This window comes from Brassica napus, chromosome A1, assembly GCF_020379485.1.
Source record: "Brassica napus cultivar Da-Ae chromosome A1, Da-Ae, whole genome shotgun sequence".
Classification (NCBI taxonomy): domain Eukaryota; kingdom Viridiplantae; phylum Streptophyta; class Magnoliopsida; order Brassicales; family Brassicaceae; genus Brassica; species Brassica napus.
The window spans coordinates 25,164,327-25,185,700 of NC_063434.1; the positions used below are offsets into that span (position 1 = coordinate 25,164,327).

At 35.0% G+C, this 21,374-nt stretch overlaps 4 protein-coding genes and 1 long non-coding RNA gene across 6 annotated transcripts; 1 reads left to right on the plus strand and 4 right to left on the minus strand.

Annotated features, from left to right (window-relative positions):
• Positions 1–154: 154 nt before the first annotated feature.
• LOC106411086 (rhomboid-like protein 14, mitochondrial) lies at positions 155–1,716 on the minus strand. Its single transcript, XM_013851770.3, has 2 exons — positions 1,444–1,716; positions 155–1,199 (listed from the first exon to the last, which is right to left on the minus strand). Exons 1-2 carry the CDS (start codon positions 1,660–1,662, stop codon positions 405–407), a joined length of 1,014 nt encoding a protein of 337 aa, XP_013707224.1. The 5' UTR covers positions 1,663–1,716; the 3' UTR covers positions 155–404.
• A 179-nt stretch (positions 1,717–1,895) lies between these two features.
• On the minus strand, positions 1,896–2,871 carry LOC106411089 (transcription factor HY5-like). The gene is made up of 3 exons (XM_013851774.3): positions 2,535–2,871; positions 2,280–2,454; positions 1,896–2,187 (listed from the first exon to the last, which is right to left on the minus strand). The coding sequence occupies exons 1-3, from the start codon at positions 2,686–2,688 to the stop codon at positions 1,989–1,991; spliced, it is 528 nt and encodes a 175-aa protein (XP_013707228.1). The 5' UTR covers positions 2,689–2,871; the 3' UTR covers positions 1,896–1,988.
• An 11,894-nt stretch (positions 2,872–14,765) lies between these two features.
• LOC106407687 (jacalin-related lectin 24-like) lies at positions 14,766–15,864 on the plus strand. Its single transcript, XM_048738591.1, has 2 exons — positions 14,766–15,387; positions 15,469–15,864. The coding sequence occupies exons 1-2, from the start codon at positions 15,124–15,126 to the stop codon at positions 15,781–15,783; spliced, it is 579 nt and encodes a 192-aa protein (XP_048594548.1). The 5' UTR covers positions 14,766–15,123; the 3' UTR covers positions 15,784–15,864.
• A 1,244-nt stretch (positions 15,865–17,108) lies between these two features.
• On the minus strand, positions 17,109–19,504 carry LOC125577286. 2 transcript variants are annotated; one of them, XR_007315666.1, is made up of 6 exons: positions 19,153–19,504; positions 18,683–18,804; positions 18,381–18,486; positions 17,942–18,293; positions 17,814–17,856; positions 17,109–17,718 (listed from the first exon to the last, which is right to left on the minus strand). It is a non-coding gene; the product is annotated as an uncharacterized LOC125577286 (long non-coding RNA). The 2 variants fall into 2 exon arrangements; XR_007315664.1 differs by having other exon boundaries at positions 18,683–19,501.
• A 407-nt stretch (positions 19,505–19,911) lies between these two features.
• Positions 19,912–20,860, minus strand: LOC106409646. Its single transcript, XM_013850239.3, has one exon. The coding sequence runs from the start codon at positions 20,564–20,566 to the stop codon at positions 20,318–20,320; it is 249 nt and encodes an 82-aa protein (XP_013705693.1). The 5' UTR covers positions 20,567–20,860; the 3' UTR covers positions 19,912–20,317.
• Positions 20,861–21,374: the final 514 nt, after the last annotated feature.

Consider the following 21,374-nt stretch of genomic DNA (forward strand, 5'->3'; position numbering starts at 1 on the left):
CTCTGTTGTCGCCAAACTCCTCAGAGATCGGATTCTGGTTTTAGTGACCCGAAAATTTAAAATATTCTTAAAGCAGGAGATTCAATAATGTATGATCAAGCATGTGGTTTAGTTTGTGAAACTATACACTATTCGTAACTTCACTATAAAAACATAGTTTTTATCTTCCTATAAGCACTTAATTTCATCAGAAAGATTCAGTGTTTCCCTAGAATTAGACCCAAGTACAAGAACATTTACTTGCAATATAGACCCATACACATAGAACCAAATCTTCAACAACAGAAGAGAAGAGACAGATTTAAGAAACGCCACTAAGCTCTCTAGTCATAAGCTAATGCAATGAACGACCCAGCTTAAGCTTCACTCACAATTCTTCCTCAGCTCTAAGAAAGCTCCAGAGATTAACTAAACCTCTCTACTCTCCGACGCCGCAGCTCATCTAAAGGAAGACCACTAGAAGAAGATGAAGAATGTGCATGTCCCTGGTTCACTGACCATCCGTTTCCTCTACTCCTCCCGGAGCCACACATCTCACAAACACTCTCCCAACCAGAATTGTCAAACGTACATGACTGGCATCTCCAGATACCAGGTCCTGCAATCCCATTCTGTCCTCTCCCCACTCTTCCTCTCCCCGTAATCCTCCTCCTCCGAGACCCAACCATACTGCTCACAAACCTCAACGGCCACGTCACCGCTCTAGCGACACCTCTAACCACCATAGCCACAGGATCAGACCCCGAGTAAGACCTCTTCATCTTCATGTAAAGAATCCCAGCAAGAATCCCACCTAAATGCCCAAGAAACGAAGCCCTCGGCACAAACATCTGCACCAGAACCAGCTCAGCCCAAGCAGCATACTTCGTCGGCACTAGTACCCCGTACACGCTGGTGTAATCCTCAGCCTGAGCATTGAGAACAACCTTCAAAGCAAAGAGTACTCCCGAGAATCCCACAGAGTACTCGTGGTAATACGCTCTCCTGTAGTCAAATAAGACATGCAGGGACTTGGCTAACAGCAATGTGACTCCTTGTGACATACCGAGAAGCGTAACGACCATAGAAGCAAACTGTGTGCTTCCCATGGATGTCTCCAGCTTGATTCCTTTCCAGAGAAGAGACATCATGTTGTAGACTAGGTGAGGCTCGTTGAGATGGTAGAACGCTGATAGAAAGAAGCGTTTCAAGTCCTTGTGCTGTTCAAAAACAAAAAAAAGACAAGTTATTTTATTTTATTTTTTAAGAAAAATTATTTCCGATTTTGAACCCGACGTGAATCGAACACGCAACCTTCTAATCTGGAGTCAGACGCGCTACAATTGAGCCACGGATCAGGATCGATAAAACAAGTTAGCATAGATCACAATCCCTAATTCTCCAAACAATCGAGATCGATGGAAACTGCAATCATGTGTGTGTAATCGAATTGAGGAGGTATACCTTGAGGATGAGGTTTGGATTGAACCAGACCTCGCTGATGTGAGGGATAAGGGGATCGAGAAACGCGGGCCGGAGATAGACGAGAGTGTTCGCGGCTAATAGTCCCGCCGTCACCGGCGGTTTCCACGGCAGTCTGTAGTATTCTGCGACGGTGCTAATCGCCAGAAGCGGGAGCATGCCTCCGGTTCCTCTTCTTCTTCCTTCGCCAAAATTCGCCATTTCTTTCTTTCCTTCTGATCTTCAAATGGTTATTAATCTAATTTCAGTTACATATGTTTATTTATATAGATAGCGCAGCTTGGTCTCTACGAAAACAATTCTCGAGACGCTTCTTTTCAGACAACACGTGGGACCCACCAACCATCACATTTTAAAATATCGCTTAATCAGAAGCCTAATTAATTAATCTCTCTTTAAGGCCTAATTACTTTCTCTTACTCGCACACAGGAAATGCTCAAACCGAATGTTATGATAAAAAAAATGTTATACAAAATAAAAAATAATCAACACAACATTTGATTAAGTAAAAGGAGGGGCTCTCTTCTCAGTGATTTTCATCGGCTTTAGGCCTAGTGTTAATAAGCATTTTGCGAAGCATTGTGTTCTCGTTCATCAAAGTAGAGATCTTCTCCTCAAGTTCATCATTGTTGTTCTGCAACTCATTAGCTCTTGATTCCAAATCACTCACATACACTTTCTTTCTCTCTCTCGCTTGTTGTGCAGATACTCTATTCCTCAACAATCTGAAATGTAAGGAAAACTCACACTCATCATTTTCTTTTCTATCACATTTCAACGGCATCATAGCTTTAGTAACAAAGGCTAAGTGATTTACCTCTTGAGGCTTCTGTATTCTTTATCGACTGGGTTACGTCCACGGGGGCGTTTGGCGTTTTGGGTCTGGTCCGTCTCCGGATTATTGGCTCCGTCATCGGCACTGCTGCTTACAACACCTGTTGATCCAGCTGCTTCCATGTCTGGAACCATCAACTCCTCCTCCTCGCTCTCCTCTGAAGATTATACAAACCAGTTTTCTCAAAACCAAGATAAATTTAGAAAAAAAAAACAATTTTTGCATTTAAAAGCCTACCAGTTTTTTGCTTCTTGGGGGAAGGAGAAGAAGAACTCGAGTTCCCATTGGGTCGTTGAAGAGACATCAATATGTTTTTTTTTATTTGTCTTTGAGATTTTGATGAAGACCAAGAGTAGAGAGAGTAAGACGTTACTTTAGAATATCGAACCATTTTCTTTGGGACCACTGAAAGTCTGAAGCCAATCAACCACCATACAGTTCTCCAACTCGTTTTGACGAAAACTCTTGAATAAAAAGTTTTGGTTGGCTTATAAAAGAACACGTAGGTTCATGCAAGGCCACAAGTGCAAGAAAAGAGTTTCAATCCAATGGTCAAAACGTGCAGGTGCCGAAAGCATTTTTCATTTTCTTTTCACCACTATACCTGATTTGGTATGTTTAATTGACAGAGCGTGTGGTTTTAAGACCCATTACTACTCTCTAGGATAATACAAACGTACTTGAAGACAAAGTCGAAGATGGCATAACTACCTGTGTATCTGTTTGCATGGCGTAGAAGGCATGCATGACAAACTCATCATGTATTCATGTAGTAGTGGAAATTTCCGGAAATTTCAGGGATCGTCATTCAAGAAGATAGTAGTGCTGACTGCTGATTGAAAATTTTCTTCTTTAGCACGTTTACAAAATATAATTCAAAATTAATAAGAACATATTAGGGATTTTTGCCAAAACTAACCCATAACTTGATTTTAACCCCAAACCTATACCCAAACTTAAATCAAATGCAAAACTAACCTAAAAGCCTAGTGAAATTACAAATCAGCCCTTTATGACCAAACAAAAAAACAGAAGCCATTTTTACGAATATAGCTTCAGTAAATCGTCTGAGTCGTCTGAGATGTTGGAAGTCGTCTGGACGACTGAAGTGTAAGTCGTCTGGTACCAGTTTATTTTAAAAATAATTTATAAATTTTGTAAAAAAATATTTTGATGCGTGAAAAATAAAAATCAAGTAATTATAAACAGTTTTAAGTGATATAAATTAAGATATGATAAAATTGATTTGTTTTGAAGATAGATGAGTGGAAGTAGTGAATCATGATATTCTTTGGTTTAGGAATTTGACAAACATATGTTGTAGTATTGTATGTATTGTTTTGTTAGGGTTAGATTTTGGAAAACTAAAATGTTTTTTTCAAAAATTATTTTTCACCTATATGTGTTTATTTCTGTGTATAGTAAACATTTTTCAAGTTTGATTTGATTTTATAAAGTGTTTAATTAGATAATTAAGTTTGGGGTTATGTTTAGGGTGTGGACGACTTATATTTCAGTTGTCTGTTGAATAATTTACTCGGACGACGTATATTTCAGTCGTCCACATCGTACCGAACCTTTAATTTTACCAATGTACGTTTTAACCTAACCAGATCATTTACCGGACATATAAAAGCTAGTTTAGGGGTTATGTTTAGGGTCTAGACGACTTACATTTCAGTCGTCTGGTGAAAAAATTAAAACAGACGACTTACATGTAAGTCGTCCAAATATTCCCGCCTAAAATTTTTTTAAAAAAATTATTTTCCCGCTTAAATAATTTAAACCAGACGACTTACTTGTAAGTCGTCTGGAAAGTCTTCTATTTTAGTTTCTCGCTAAAAATATTTAATTTCCCGCTAAAAATATTAAACTCTTCTGGACGACTTACATGTAAGTCGTCTGTTTTAATTTCTTCACCAGACGACTGAAATGTAAGTCGTCCAGAAAGTCGTCTGAGTCAAGAATATTTAACCTAATTGGATTTTTTGTCTCCCTATATAAAGAAAAATTTACACATTCTCTCTCCTCCTCTCAAATGGCTGCAACAAAAATGTAATGTTCATCATTCTAAAACTCTCCAACCTTTCTCTAATCTCTTTGACTTGAAAACACCAAACTTTATATGAATTTTTCAGTTTTGTCTCATGTATTTCTTACTAATCTATCTCTTTTGCAGGTTTTTAATCAAATGGTACTCATCTTCCACTAATTTAAAGATAGATCTATTAATTTTAGATATGTATTTTTGTGTGTTCTATAAATGTAGATTTATCTAATCTTCCACTCATTTTCTCTATTTTTAAGTCATTTGAACGTTTTTGGATATGCAGGTTTTTCAGATCTGGATTTAATATGCAGGTTTTTCAGATCTGGAAGACTTCTGGGACGACTTATCTGTTAGTCGTCTGGAAGTCGTCTGGACTTCTTGGAAGTCTTCTGGACTTCTTGGAAGTCTTCTGGACTTCTTGGAAGTCTTCTGACAAAGTCGTCTGGACTTCCAGGAAGTCGTCTGGACTTCCAGGAAGTCGTCTGAACTTCAAGGAAGTCGTCTGGACTTCCTGGAAGTCATCTAGACTTCATGGAAGTCTTCTGACGAAGTCTCCCTTTCATAATAGATCTGAGCGTTTTGGTAAGTTCTTATGTCTGATTTTTCTTCATTTGGTAACTTCTTGTTGTATAAAGTTCTTATTTTTTTCCCAAACTAAAACTCTCCAAACCCACTCTAATCTCTTTGACTTGAAAACACCAAACTTTATATGAATTTTTCAGTTTTGTCTCATGTCTTTCTTACTAATCTATCTTTTTTGCAGGTTTTTAATTAGATGGTACTCATCTTCCACTAATTTAAAGATAGATCTATTATTTTTAAATATGTATTTTTGTGTGTTCTGTAAAGGTAGATTTATCATTTATCTAATCTTCCACTCATTTTTTCTGTTTTTAAGCCATTTGAACGTTTTTGGATATGCAGGTTTTTCAGATCTGGATTTAATATGCAGGTTTTTCAGATCTGGAAGACTTCTGGGACGACTTACCTGTTAGTCGTCTGGAAGTCGTCTGCAAGTCGTCTGGATTTCTTGGAAGTCTTTTGACAAAGTCGTCTGGACTTCCTGGAAGTCGTCTGGACTTCCTAAAAGTCGTCTGGACCTCCTGTAAAGTCGTCTGAACTTCCTGGAAGTCGTCTGGACTTCTTAAAAGTTGTCTGGACTTTCTGGAAGTCTTCTGACAAAGTTTTCTTCTATATCAAGTGGAGTCCAAGCTTGTCTTTGTAGAGGAATGATCTATAATAGTTTTGTTTGTGGTCTGTTTTGTGAATTGCATGTCTACTTTTTTAGTTGTGAATTTTTTGAAAAATCAGTAATAATGTTTTCCAAGATGTATTAAATGTGCTAACAATGTGTTTACACATTTACAAATCAATGAAATAATAGACTTCAGTAGCTTTTTTCTTATCTTTGGATCTCTCATATGCAATAATAAACTCCAATGGCCTTTTTCTCATCTTAATAAACAAGAATGTTGGTAGCTTCATATTGGTACAACATTTTAAGAAGCATTTTAACCCTTCTTCCAACTCATAACAATAGTCATCATTATTGTCTATAATAATAATACTTAATAGATGGAAACAAACAATAGTAACTAGTCAAAGCATATCATATTTTTTATAAGTTTGCGTTGAAAAACTTAGTTAAATTTAGTAAAACTAAGGGAGAGAACATATTTTGTAAATATGAGTTTTACATACCTTGAAGTTACTTATCACTCTTAAAAATACAAGTTATTCAAAAACTAACGTAGAAGACTTAAAAACTAGCGGAGAAGACTTCCATGGAAGTCTTCTCGGATCAGTTAGAAACTTTAACTAACGTGAATGTTGGTAACCTCATAAATATCACCAATTAAGTTATAAATTTCATTCAGTAGCCCAAATATTCTTTAATAAACATGAATTAACAAGAAAATATTAAAAAGTCTTTATAGTTTTAGAGAAAATGCAAGTTTATTAAACATTGACGCATACGACATCCACGGAGGTCATCTAGTAGACTTCCCCAGAAGTTGTCCATTTAGGACGACGCGGACGACTTCAATCTAAGTATTCCAGATGACTAAAATATAAGTCGTCTGGTCAACACAGAGGTTATTTTTGCAATTGACTTTGAAATCTGTTATTTCGGACGACTGAAAAATAAGTCGTCTACTATTGTTTGGTTAAAAAAACTCTAAAAAAGCTAGACGACTTACATTTCAGTCGTCATAGGTTAGTTTTGCATTTGACTGGATTATTTCAGAAGTTTAACTTTCCTGGACGACTTACATTTCAGTCGTCTAGTGAAAATTAAAATAATAATATTATTTTAAAAGTAGACGACTTACAGTTAAGTCGTCATAGGTTAGTTTTGCAATTGAAAAAAAAAACTTCAAGATTTAATTATATACAGACGACTTATAATTCAGTCGTCCAGGATTTACAAAGTTTGACCAGAATCTCGGAAAAAAATTCTGGACGACTTACAAGTAAGTCATCTCGTGGACGACTGAATTATAAGTCGTCTGTGTATAATTAAATCTTGAAGTTTTTTTTTTCAATTGCAAAACTAACCTATGACTACTTAATTGTAAGTCGTTTACTTTTTAAAAAATATTATTATTTTAATTTTCACCACACGACTGAAATGTAAGTCGTCTGGGGAAGTCAAACTTCTGAAATTATCCAGTCAAATGCAAAACTAACCTATGACGACTGAAATGTAAGTAGTCTAGGTTCTTTGGAGATTTTTTTGAAACCAAACAAAAACAGATGACTTAACTTTCAGTCGTCTCAGGTTACAGATTTCAAAGTCAATTGCAAAAATAACCTCTGCGTTGACCAGACGACTTCCAGGTAAGTCGTCTACAGCCAGACGACTTCCAAGTAAGTCGTCTGACGAACAGATCTGGAAAAAAACTCGATGTCATACCTTAAATTGGTGAGATAAGTTCCTTAGCATACATAAGGCTTCTCCAAGCACACAGAATCACAAACGAAAGTGACCAACCCAGAATCGTTAGCTTCTATGACTCTATGAACCATAAAAATTTTAGAATCAAAATCTTGGGTTTTTTTAGCTCATTGTGGAGAGAAAGTGAGATATATGTTGTGTTTAGTTCACAAGAATGGAAAAAGAAGAAGGGTAAATCGATTTTGGGAGCATTAAGAGCTTCAAATTGGTTGTTTATGGTGGTTGTGGTATTGATGACAATGGCAATCTTGTAATTACTTGAAGATGATGAGGATGAGAGAGTAAAAATGTCATTTTCGAAAAAAATAGAAAAAAAGAAATTGATGGTATTTTCGTAAATTATATGAACTTGTGGGGTGAATAGAGCAAAACTAATTTTCAAAAAAAAATGGAAGTTAGTTTTGTGTTTGACTTTTAAGTTGTACGTCAATTCTGCAAAAAGCCCAACATATTATTGTACTATTTTTCGTGATTCAGGACTCAGACGGATCTGTATATCTTCCCGGAACCATTACCGAACTTTGGTTTGTGCTTTTGTTACTCGTTTACTTTTTTCAATTGGATCATGGCTAATGAGAGATGGGAATTTGTATATCCCTCAAAGAGACCACGTGCCTTAAAATCAAGTAAAATCATTGGATGTCACTTTTGGGCGATGTGCTATCCAAATGATTATTTTTCATCAGCAGCTAGCAGACGGTCGTTTTGTTTGTAAGACTATACATATATACGATTTGATTGTATCAAGTTGTATTCAGACGTGGAGATATGATTGCAATACCCTTCGCCACAAAGGTCTTCTTCACATCACTACTACTCTGTTTTTTCTCTGTTTTGTGAGATCACATTTGTATTTTGATGGTTTTTTTTTATATTACAGAGTGACAAGCCAAGATTGGCCCCCTATAACACTAAAGGGTCTTCGTCTTCACCAGCGCGATTAGGACACAGCTCTCTTTTTTAAGGTTTATATGGAAGGTGTCCCCATCGGAAGAAACCTTGAGAATCTCTCTCACATGTTCTATACATACTTCAGTTATATCATTATATGTAAGTAACTAACAAGTAACAGCACAACATTCTTGAAAAACAACTACATTCGGACATTTTGCAGAATGTTCATACATTGTCTTTGGTTCTAACAGACGATAACCGAGATAGGAAACAACATGTTTTGACGTATCAAGAGAAAGATGGAGATTGGATGATGGTAGGAGATATTCCATGGGAGTAAGAAATCTTAAACCTTCCATCTGACATATTGATAAGTTTCCTTATGTATGTTTATCTCTGACTTGGTTAAATGTTTTTGTCCAGTATGTTTCTTGAAACCGTAAGAAGACTAAGGATCACGAGACTAGAGAGGTGTTGAAACTTGGATCGTTCGGTTCAATGACACTGTTTTCACAGTCTTGAAAGATTTAGGCATTGATAAAGAGTCCTCATGGGGGACGTAGCATGGAAGAACTTGGATGGTTGATGCATCATGCATATATATTTATTTGACACTAAGTGTTTTTTGTCTGAATAATTAATAATCTCAAGATTTTTTACACGCATATTACAATCGTGTTCCTTCGGATGTGTACATGAACATGAAGAACACGATGATAGGTACCTAAAGACGTATGTGAGGAAGAGAGGGAACAGAGGAATGAAGCAGAGGATCGATGACGTGGCAGGAGACGTTGGTGAAACGCGTTTGAAATAAGAGGAAACCTTTGGAGTGGAGTGGAGGCTTTGCAGTTAGAGCCGGAAACTGAAGAAGTGCTTTATATGCACATTTGAATTCATTTCTATCTTCTTATGCTTTGATGTTAATTGTATTTAACGATATGAGTCAGTACTTTACAGTCGCCATGAGACTGATGATCTCTGCGATTCTCGCCATGAGAGTTTTGTAGATTTCATACTCAAAGCTGTATTACATTCTTATTCATTTCTATAAAGAGTGTGAGAGATTCGTATAGTTGAGGTAGCTAAACTCTATCACACGAACCTTGTTGGGTAGCACGAACATGGAACAAGGGAAGAGAATGATTCTCTTTGAAATTTTCCGGCTCGTCTTTCGGAGCATTGTTTCCGATCGAGATAGGATATTTCTCAGCTCTTTTTGGAAGGAAGGGTTTCGCTTGGCGGGAACGTGTTTGAAGTATAGTACATCCTTTCACCCGCAGATAGATGGCCAAACTGAAGTGGTGAATCGATGTATTGAGACATATCTTCGTTGTTTTGCTTCAGGTCATCCGAGGACTTGGTCGAAGTTTCTGAGTTGGGCGGAATTTTGGTTCAATACTAGCTATCACACGTCGTTGAAGACTTCACCATTTGTGGTGGTTTATGGAAGGGAACCTCCGTCGTTGTTGCCTTTTAAGGATGGCTCAACTACGAACTTTGAGTTGGAGGAGTCTTTGAAGGAGCGAGACATGATGTTAGTGCAGTTGAAGAAACATTTGGAGAGAGCTCAACAGGTGATGAAGAGTCAAGCTGATAAGCATAGACGTGATGTGGAGTTTCTGGTGGGGGATATGGTATTTCTTAAGCTTCGTCCGTTTCGTCAAACTTCGGTGGCTCGACGTTTTTGCCAAAAATTAGCGGCGAAGTTCTATGGACCTTATCCAGTAATGGAGAGGATTGGGAAAGTGGCGTATCGTTTGAAGTTGCCTGATGGGTCTCGCATTCATGATGTTTTTCATATTTCACAGATGAAGAAAGCAGTGGGCAATCATGAAGTGATATCTGAATTACCTCCGGTTTGTTTTAGTGAAGCGTGTGATCTGGTGTTACCGGCGGATGTGTTAGCTAAACGTTACAATGTTCAAGGGGAGATGGAGCTGTTGGTAACTTGGCAAGGGAAATCAGAGAGTGAAGATACATGGATGTTGGTTTCAGAGTTCATGCGCAGTTTTCCTTCATTCGAGCTTGAGGGCAAGCTCGGTTTCGAAGGGGGAGGTATTGATAGGTACCTAAAGACGTATGTGAGGAAGAGAGGGAACAGAGGAATGAAGCAGAGGATCGATGACGTGGCAGGAGACGTTGGTGAAACGCGTTTGAAATAAGAGGAAACCTTTGGAGTGGAGTGGAGGCTTTGCAGTTAGAGCCGGAAACTGAAGAAGTGCTTTATATGCACATTTGAATTCATTTCTATCTTCTTATGCTTTGATGTTAATTGTATTTAACGATATGAGTCAGTACTTTACAGTCGCCATGAGACTGATGATCTCTGCGATTCTCGCCATGAGAGTTTTGTAGATTTCATACTCAAAGCTGTATTACATTCTTATTCATTTCTATAAAGAGTGTGAGAGATTCGTATAGTTGAGGTAGCTAAACTCTATCACACGAACCTTGTTGGGTAGCACGAACATGGAACAAGGGAAGAGAATGATTCTCTTTGAAATTTTCCGGCTCGTCTTTCTTGTTAATTCAGTTCATCACCGAGTTACTGAACCCGTTTCAAGTCCAGTATATACTAACTGGAAAGCCCGCATAAAGTCCAAATACAACAAAATACATAGTAACACTATTCAAAAATAGAGCATTTTGCAAAAGCAACTTCACAAATTTTATGTATTCGAAGAGCAACTTCAGAAATTCATAGTTGAAGTTTTATAAATTTCTTCACAACTATATGTCTTTCAAATAATTTTATAATTGTCATTTTACTCCTTATAATATTATTTTCATAGGTATTATATACACATAAAATTTGAGGTAGATAGAACATTTCTGAAATAACTTTCCATCTTTTATGTGCAGCAAGGCAACTGGCTTGTCAATAGCCTTAGTGAAGTTATCCAGCTCTAAGTCGAGTATAGTTCGGTAGGTGATTTTCATGAATTTACTTGATGTGTACATTTTCTTAGTGAAATGTCTTCTTGAGACCTGTTGTATGATTGTGTGCTACTGTATAGATTTTCGTAGTGAAATGTCTTGGTGACATATCCTGAGCTTCTGTTTAGATGTACCATGAAATGTCATCTCTTCTTACATTTTGTATCATTTTATAGTAGGTGACAGTGGCGGAACTACACCTAGGGTAGGAGGGGCAGCTGCCCCCCATGAATTTTTCAAATCAATGTATTTTTGTACTATTTTTTGTAATGCATCGGTTGATAATTCAAATTTATAGAAGTATTAAACTGTATTTTATTATTCTCCCCCGGATAACAAATATTTCTAAATCTGCCACTGGTAGGTGATCCCATGCTTTGAATATGACCTTTTTAATTGACATGCGATGATGCCAACCCTAGCAAAAATGATAACAAATTCGATTAATAACAAGTGTTGTCCATGACCTTGACAGGAAAAGGAAAGACTTGGATGTTTATGAACCAGCGGTGGTTAACAAATGAAAAGGTTGATGTGGTAGAAGCCAGAGAAGAGAGGCATGCAAGGTAGTGTTTTCTTGTACATGTATATGTCTTAGGGAATGATTCAAAATAAAAGGTAGCACGAACTAAAAATGTTGTTATATTATGTTAAACTGGATCTTAGGAGAAGTTTTCGTCAATTCAATGACAAATTTGTAACGCTCCTGGAGTTTTCTCCGGAAAAATGAATAAAACAATAAAAGCATTTTAATAATATAGGTAGAGTACTCATTGCATCCAATAAGGTAGTATAAAACCCCGGTGTAAGTGTTTGTGTATAAAAAGTCTGGGCTTTGGTTTAGAAGACCTGGTTAGGTGAAGCACAAGTTGGTGTCGAATGAAAAATCTTAGATATTTTACCTTAAAGGGACATGTTAGGCTTGCAGAGTTGAGTGAGACCGTCTCTTGATTAAGATGTTCCCCAAACTTTGGGCATGTTCTGAAATTTAGAGCGCGAGAGAATGAGGTAAAGGAGAAAGTGAGTAAAAATTAATTCTAAATGAAATTAAAAAAAATTAGGACAGAGACAGAGGACAAGGCACGTTGTGTGAGAATCAAGTGTCCCACTTGAGAGTTTAATAAGTCTCAATCATCAACCATTAAACCCACTGTCGATATACGGTCGTCATATGCTTGCTCAGTGATTGGGTTCCTCTCTAAGCTCAAACCGCTGTCAATCTTAATTATTTCTTTTTTTTCGAATAATAACATTATTATTTTGTTGGAAATTTTGTAATTTTGTGTGGATATTATTGATCAGTTTTTGTTGTGTATAAGTTATGAGTTGTACTTGTGCCCCTTATAATAGTATCCGTGAGGTATATCATCAATTTATTTGGAAAGAATGTTAAAATTATTTAAACTAAGAAAATCATTTTTACAATGAACGAGCCTTTGGAAATAATTGTTGGGATCTTAAATATCAAAACACACTTCTATAGCTAGTAGCAAACCAAATACTCATGGCTCCATCATAGGATTGATAGCCCATTCCTTTAAAAGAGGAGACACGCCTGACGATTTTGTTCACAAGCTTAATCATCGTTACGTCAAATTAATAGGTGAATACTATACAAAATTTTGTTTATTGTATTAAACTTATGGGTATGTGTTTATCATCATACTCTCTAGCCTTTTTATTTTGATTATATATAGATATTTTTTTGGTAAAATATAAATACTTAAAATTTAGTTGGTTTGTCGTTTCTTTTTCGACTAGTTATAGGTTTAGCTAGTAAGAACGTGAGCACCGGCTAGAAACTCTTGGGAATATTTAATCATATATAATATTAACTAGATATTTTGTCCGCACATGTGTAATAAACATAATTTTATTATGAATATTTGTTAGTTTATGTTTAATTAATTCAAAAATACTTATAATAATATATGACAAAAAATTTCATCAAAATATATATGCTTTGTTACAATTTTAAAAACACTTGCATATTAATAATATTTATAAAATATCCTTTCACAAATGTTTTTGCTTACTTAATATTTAATTATAATTATTTTGCATCTTAGTTTTTAACTTTATCATAGAAAATATTATTTCCAGATAACAACACAATATATATAAGAATTATCTTGTATTTTTAAATATATATATTTTTTGAATCTTTTATATTAGTATTTAATGACACTTCTTTGTTTTTAACTTAATAAAAGGAAGTAATTAAAAATGAGGTTTGTGAGAACATATTGAAAATAAAAACTGTAAAACATGTTTATCCTAATAATATAATTTTGTAAAATAAATCATTAAAATATGTATGACATTATTACATCAGCAGGAGCATTGTGATATACACTAATTATATTTATTTCTTATAACACGTTTCTGTTTTTTTTTTGTTGATTTTTATTTTTATTGTAAAACTAATGATTAAGCTAATTATTTGTTAAGAGTATTACCGATTTTAACCACTTTAAAACGTGAGAGCTCATAGCAAAAAATCACTTTGCAAATAATTGTATAATAAATATTTTTTCTATTAAATTAAGTATTTAGGGTATGACTGGTTTTCCCGCTACCACCCGCAAACGCAGCTTTTGCGGTTGGTAGCGGCTGTTGGCGTTTTGCAACAATCGCTCAAACCGCTCCAAACCGCTCCAAACCGCTTCAAATCGCTCTGAACCTCATAAATTCAAAAGCTGGTTCCAGCTAGCGTTTGCGGTTGCGGGCGATTGCGGAAAGATAAAAAAAAATTTCTTTTTTTTCCAAAACAATATAAATACAAAAATAAAAATATTCAATGAAAAAATTAAACTAGAATTATAAAAATGCTAAAATATATCTATTATATTTTAATTAATATTATAAAACTTTAAAATAAAAATATTTTCTATAATTTAAAAAAAATTTAAAGTCTAACTTTCTAAATATAAATTTTATATTTATTATAATATTATTATTTTTGATATTTTTATAATTGTATAAAATTTAAATATTGTTAATTTATTATTTAACTGTTGCTGCATTTGGTAGTTAACCAGTCATAAGTATCCCGCAAACGCACCAATTTCTAACCGCAGAACCAGTCGTACAAATCTCTTAAAACTGCTAGAAACCGCAACCACCCGCATCCGCAAACTCCCGCAACCGCAACCGTAACCGCTGCGGTTGAACCAGTCAGACCCTTAGTCAAATTTTAAATTAAAGGAAAAGCACGACAATTATACAATGACATGTGTAATCGCTTTCTCAAAAGAAAATTGAATATCCCAGTGAGATACCTTTTTTGTATTGTTTGTCATTTATTGTGTAGAATTATATTGAGAGACTAGGTTTTCTAATACAACTTACAGAAAACTAAAGACCGTTCCACCAATCCTAATGGGGTTTCTTAGCAAAAGTTTCTTTAAATATATTTAAAAAAATGTTGAGAAACTTCTATTGGAATTGCTTTTAGAGCATTTGCATGTAAAAGTTGGTTGAGTTTCTAACAAATAATTTTAAATAATAACAAGTAGACAGGTAACATATGGCGAATGAGTTTTGGGGAAATTTCATGTTTACACTTTCTTTCATACCACAATTCAATTATACCACTAGTATGGGGACATTTTCATAAACACACTATTCATTAATGAGCAAAAGACAATATTACCCTTATCTTTATCTTCTCCTCAATCATCGATTTCTTCATCTTTCTCTTTCTGCGATCGATCTTTTCCTTCGTCGGTGGACTAAGGTGCTCCGTCGAATCAAAAGTAGCTGGATCGTAATTGGTTAGAGATTTCTCCGATCATTTCTTTTTCGTCTTCAGCTTTTGTTTTGGTTTTCTGAAACTCCGGTGATAGCCGATGCGAGGAATATCACCGATGCGAGAAATGAGTGATGATTTCGAGTTTTGAGATAACCTGATTGATAACGGGTCAAGTGTCTCCTCTTCAGAATGAGGTTTAGCTAACTCGACTCAGATTGATTCCAAAACTATGATATCTGCATCTTCTAGAGTGATGATAAGTGCAGGATCAGTGGGAACAAGAGCAACATATGACGAGCCATATGACTCTGATGGTGAGGAGACAGCTGACACTGAATGGGACGAGAAGGGACGCAACATCATCTCTCACATATACGTTTCTTACAGAAACTTCATAACATCTATTCAGTTTGGTTACTTGAATAGCGAAGAAGATGAAGCTCTGACCCTCTCTACGAAGTTTGGTCCCTCTGAGGGACACAGCTTTCGAGCTGTAAGTTTTGTATTCGTAGAAAACATTTCTTTTTCTCTTAGTAAGCTCATGTGAAGTTAAGTCTCTGAACCTCTGATGCAGGTCATACTGAAACAAGATGAATATGTGACTGGACTGAGTGGAGTACATGGATATGGAATGCGTGATGGAATAAAAAGTTTGACATTTCACACTAACTGTGGGGAGCACGGACCGATTGGAAGTGTGAATGATAACTCTGCGATTGGTTTCAAGATAGATATTGATCCAGGAATACGTGATAGACGTGAGTTTGGTGGTTTCTTCGGGTCTTACAGTAAGAATAATCTTTCATCGGTTGGTATCTATGTGAGCCCCATTGCTAGGTATGACATGGTGGCTAAGCGTGAAAACATTGGACCCTCCAAGACTTTGTAGCAGCCTTCAACAGTAGTTGTCTGGTTCAGTTTGTTGTTTAGTTTTCTCTGAAATAAAGTATAATTCATTTATAAGAGTTTATAAAAACAGTCTATAAGGATATGTATAAAAAAAACTTGAACTTAGTTTTCTACAAGGCTTTATAAGGATTATATAAATAATTTATAAATGTTTGTAAATCATTTATGAAGATTTATAAATCCTTATAAATACTTATAAAATATTTATAAGGGTTTATAAATCATTTCTAAGAATATATATATATATATATATATATATATAAACTATTTATAAAGGTTTATAAATCAGTTATAAGAATATATAAAAATATTTATAAGGATTTGTAGAAAACTTTTGTCTAAATTATTAACTAGTTTTAAGGGGTTATAATTCATTTATGAGAATATATTAAAAAATTTATAATGGTCTATAAATAATTTATAAGAATATTTAAAATTGTTGAAAGAAAAAAAAGAATATTTAAAATTATTTATAAGCGTTTATAAAATCAGTTACAGGGATTTGAAGAATTTCAAAAGGTAATTCATATATGAAGGCTCTTAAAACATTTTATAAAGGCTTATAAATCATTTATAAGGGTTTGTGAAATTTTTTTGCAAAATTATAAACTTGCTTATTAGAGTTAATAAAACATATATAAGAATATATATATAAATTATGGGTCTAAATGAGGAATATGGAATTAAAGGGAATAATCATTTATGAACCATTTATAAATTTTATAAGAGCTTATAAAACCTTCTATCAACCATCTATAAAGTTTATAAAACACATATATATATATATATATTTATATAACTATTTATAAAGGTTTATAAAAATATTTAAAAGGTTTTATAAAACTATTTACAAGAACTTATAAGCTATTTATAAGAGTTTATAAATTTATTTATAAGTGTTTATAAATTAATTTACAAGTTTTAGAAATCTATTTATAAGAGTTTATAAATCTATTTATAAGGGCTTATTCCAAAGATTATAATAATTTAATAATCTTGATAACAAAATTTATAAGAGTTTATAAATCAATTTATAAATCAGTTAGAAGAGTTTATAGATCATTTATAAATTATTACAAAGATTATAAGTAAATCTTTATGAAAGTATTTATAATGTTTATAATTTTCCTATATTTTTGAAAATTATTTACAAAATCATTTTCTAACCAAAAGCATCATTATTGTATGTGTAATTGTAGGATTCATAAATCATTTTGCAATGATTTATATAATCTTATAAGGGTTTATAAAAAAGTTTTTGTTTGTGTCGATGGGTTTAGGACATATTTATAAGAGTTGATCAAATATATATGAAATATAAATCTATTTATAAGGGTTTATTCAAAAGATTATAAAAATTTAATAATCTTCATTACACAATTTATAAGAGTTTATAAATCTATTTAGAAGTGTTTTTAAGGATCATACAAGCCACTCTTTATGACCCTGAAGGCCATCAAGATTCAAGGTTTTGACAGCAACAGTAAGGCCAGTGCCAGGCTTAACAGGAGCAGTTCCGTTCTCCTCCATCCATCCTTTAAAGACGCAACCAAAGCCACTTTCTCTGAGAAGACTTTCGGGTCTGAAATTTCTAATAGCCAACTTGAGATCAAGGAAAGTAAACTGCTTGAGGTGAGAATACATCTTAAGCTCTCCACTGATCATAAGAGTGGACAAAGAGCTTAAGCTTCCCCTGTAACTCAGAGTTCTAAAATCACTCAGTTAGACGAACACCAAGGCAGTAAAGACTCTTGGGCACTTCCTCAGCAGCAATCTGAGCATACTTAGCACTTTTCTCAGTAACAGAACTCATCCGCCCTTCCAAAGACTGAATAGTAGCCTTGAGCCTCATGATCATAGTGGCGCTGCCGTAATGATCATACTTGGTCCAATCTCTATTGACATCCTCTTTGTTCTGTAGAAGAGACAAAACAACTAGAGGTGAACATCAAAACCAATCTGCAATTTTGTAAAAAATACACAGAAATAAGAGTAAATGTATACATTTACCTTTCTGAGAGCTCCTCATATTCTTTGGCATCACAATGAGAACCTGTACCAAGATCAGACACAAATCTAGTTTAAGTTTCGATAGAGAGATGAAAGTAGAACCAACAAAAAAAATCCAAACGAGGTACCTTTGCAGTTTTCTTCATCACTCTCCTGCTATGACTCTAAGTCTGAACCAGAACTTGACTTAAGCATCCAAAACTCTGAATCATTGGAGTCAGTTTCTTCCTTAATGCGTATGTGTTTGTTAGTTACTTGTATTTTCTCGGTCCTTCCGCTTGACAAATCACACCAGAGTTTGAAAATTACAAATTCAGACACAACCAACAAACACAATACACCACAGGTCATTCTGATTAAGGTTATCGGAGCAGATGATGTGAAGAAGATGAAGGCAAAGCTCAGTGGTGAGACTTCACGACGGTGACAGGGCATGCAACGTTGTTGACAACATGGTTGCTAACACTTCCCATTATCATCCTGTAGAAGGAAAAATAAACAAGAATTGTCATCACAACATGTGTAAACCAATTGAGGAATTGAAGGAATCTCTTTTCTTCTATTTACCTCTCAAGGCCACCAAGGCTTGAGAGAGGGATATGATCAACAGCTTCACATATCTTCTCACGAGGATCTCCTCAATATATCTTCATCTCTACTGTAAGTCTGTAATCTGCTCATGTTTCTAAACAATTAGATCCTTCTTCATTTAACAGAAGCACCAAACACTCGTTGTAAAAGAAAATTTTCATTCACATAGATTGATCATAGTTTATGGACTATCCAGACGAAATGGTTTTTTATAGACTACTCGATACTAGTGTGATGAGAGAGATCCATCCTTAAAGAGGGAAAACAAGAAGCTTTACCGATTTTTGCCTAGCGGTGGTGTTGGCAATGTCAAGGGTTTCAGCATCTGGCTTCAAACCATACTTCTTCATCATGGAAGCTTCAGAGAACTCACTCAGAGGAATCAACGCTGAAAACGTTACTACGGAAAAACAGAGTCAAACAAAAAGAAAATCATTGTAAAGAAACACTTTGAGTTCAAGCCAGAACTCTGAAAAACAACCAATATGACGAGGAGCAAAATTGGTTATCATCATGTGTCAGAGACGATGATCAATTACTTAGTCAAAACAAAATCTTCCGAGTTATTTAAACAAGCAAATAGGTAGACAAGAACCAAGTCAAACTATCTTTTTGAGAAACTTCCCAGAAATTTCATAGATAAATATTTATAAGGTTTTATAAGGCTTTCCTTCCCACAAACTGATTTGTGAGAAACCATGCTAAAATTAAACAACGATATGATGATCACAATCGATTTTCTGGTCACCTTTGTTAGCTTCGTCACAGAGATCGTCAGCTTCTTCGGATCTGGCCGGAGAATTCGTCAATTAATGTTGTCGGATCTGGCCGGAGAACTCGTCAGCGTCGTCCGATCTGGCCAGAAAACTCGTTAGTGTCGTCGGATCTGGCCGGAGAACTCGTCAGCGTAGTCCGATCTGGCCGGAGAACTTGTCAGCATCGTCCTCGTCGGATCTGGCCGGAGAACTCGTCGTCGCCAGATTTGATGACGTTAAAGTTGAATCTGAGAAATCATGGAGAAGAATGAGAATAGTTTTAAGTTTAATTACTTAAGGGTATAGTGGTATTTTACCTATTAAAATTTTAATGGTAAAATTGGTTAGTGTAAAGTTGAAAAGTGGTATTAGAAAAGTGGTATTAGTGGCAATTTCCCATGAGTTTTTCATCACTTTGATAAAGTCTCTCCTACGATAGATGCTTTCTTCTCTTCTTTCAAAAAAGACTATTTTCTTCTTTTTCGTTCCATTTTCTATTTTTTTATTTTTATTTTTATTAATAAGTCCACCAAGATGCCTTTACTGATGATGGCCTTATATATTTTACATTTTTTTCTCTTTGTGATTATTGATAATTTGAGTCTACTTAAATCCTTCGATTCCGTGTCTGTCCGAAGTTAGAAACCTCAACTCATCAGTGGATAAAGGCGGCATTACATCGTTATCGAAAATGCAAAAGTATTATTAACTTCTAAGAGAATAGTATATTTATAGTCATATTTCATAATCAATCACAATAATGGATCTCTTTTCTTCTTCTGATTAATAATTTAATACATGTGCAACGTCGGTCAATACATGGCTTTTACATTATGGAGAACTCATGAAAAAAAAATGCCAATCATCTCAAGAAAATGATATAGAACTCAAGAAACACAATTTTTTCCTCTCCAAAAAATGTCCCACCATAACATAATCACATGGATTATGGAAAGAGAAAAGAGTAACATGAAATCCTCGACGATAATTCATCGAGAAAAAAATCATAAGACCATTTAAAAAAAAGCCACGACCGAGGAAGAAGAAAGGATAAGTAAGAAGAGGAGAAGGATGTGATCGCTATGGCGAGCTAATACCGCTTTTAACATATGTACAACAGGAGAAAAGAAAACCATGTTTTGGGATTTGGTTTTGGGGTTAAGAAGTGAGGTTACTGAAGGAGTTGGATTTGTCAAGAATAGACCACATGACGAGAACATCGTCGTATCCACAAGCCATGACTTCTCCTTGAAGTTCTTGTACAGTCCTCCTCTCGTGCTCTTCCCTCGCTTTCGCATCCACTCTTCCACCACGGCCGCGACCCTTTTGTGGCGATTGCTGCGGTTGGTTGAAGAGTGTTGCTGCCTTCTTGAATGGTGTTGCTATTGTTTTCTTCCATGATGCCATTTTTTTTTATTCTGTTTACTCGATTCTTGAAAAGAGGAAACCTTCTTCTTCCAATCAGAGAATCGGATTGGTGGAGCTCGAGAACGACTTGTTGTGTGTATTTATACACATACACCCTCTCTCTCTTAAACATATTATAATAGTAGCTAGTTATTAATTAAAAGGGATTAGCAATGGTAAAACAAGGGGGAGAGAGAGGCAAGATCCGCAATAAGAGCTTCCACGAGACATCACTTTGTTTTTTTTAAAGATTTTTAAGTTTTTGTTATCCATTTAACCTCCTTTAGGCCTCTCCCTATCCTTCTCCCTAACCTCCCACATGCCTCCCCACGTGATTTATATCTTCTTTCTTACACACACACATTACAACACAACTTACATTCAAGATCGACAAGTTGTGTGTAATAATTAATATCATATTATCATGTAACCAAACTGGATCAAACTGAACTATCCAAACCAATACATATGAGAAGTAAATGAAGTCAAGAGTTTGCCTTTTCCCACTCCTTGGTACTGACAATTACATCATCAAACGCTTACTGCATGTTTTTTTTCCATTCCCATCCACTACCCACAATATTATATGTACCCATGCATATCGCCCTTTTTATTTATTTATCATCCATCTTTACATCAATTTCTTTCTATTTGCTATCTTCATCAATAGTTCATCTAGTAAAGCAATAATTTCATGAGCAGAGATAGATGTGTGTTGATTACATTTGATGGCTAGAAAACGGTAAGAATGTATAAGATTGGCAGGACCAATGATTGGAGGATTGAGGTGGGCACAGATTGGTCAGTA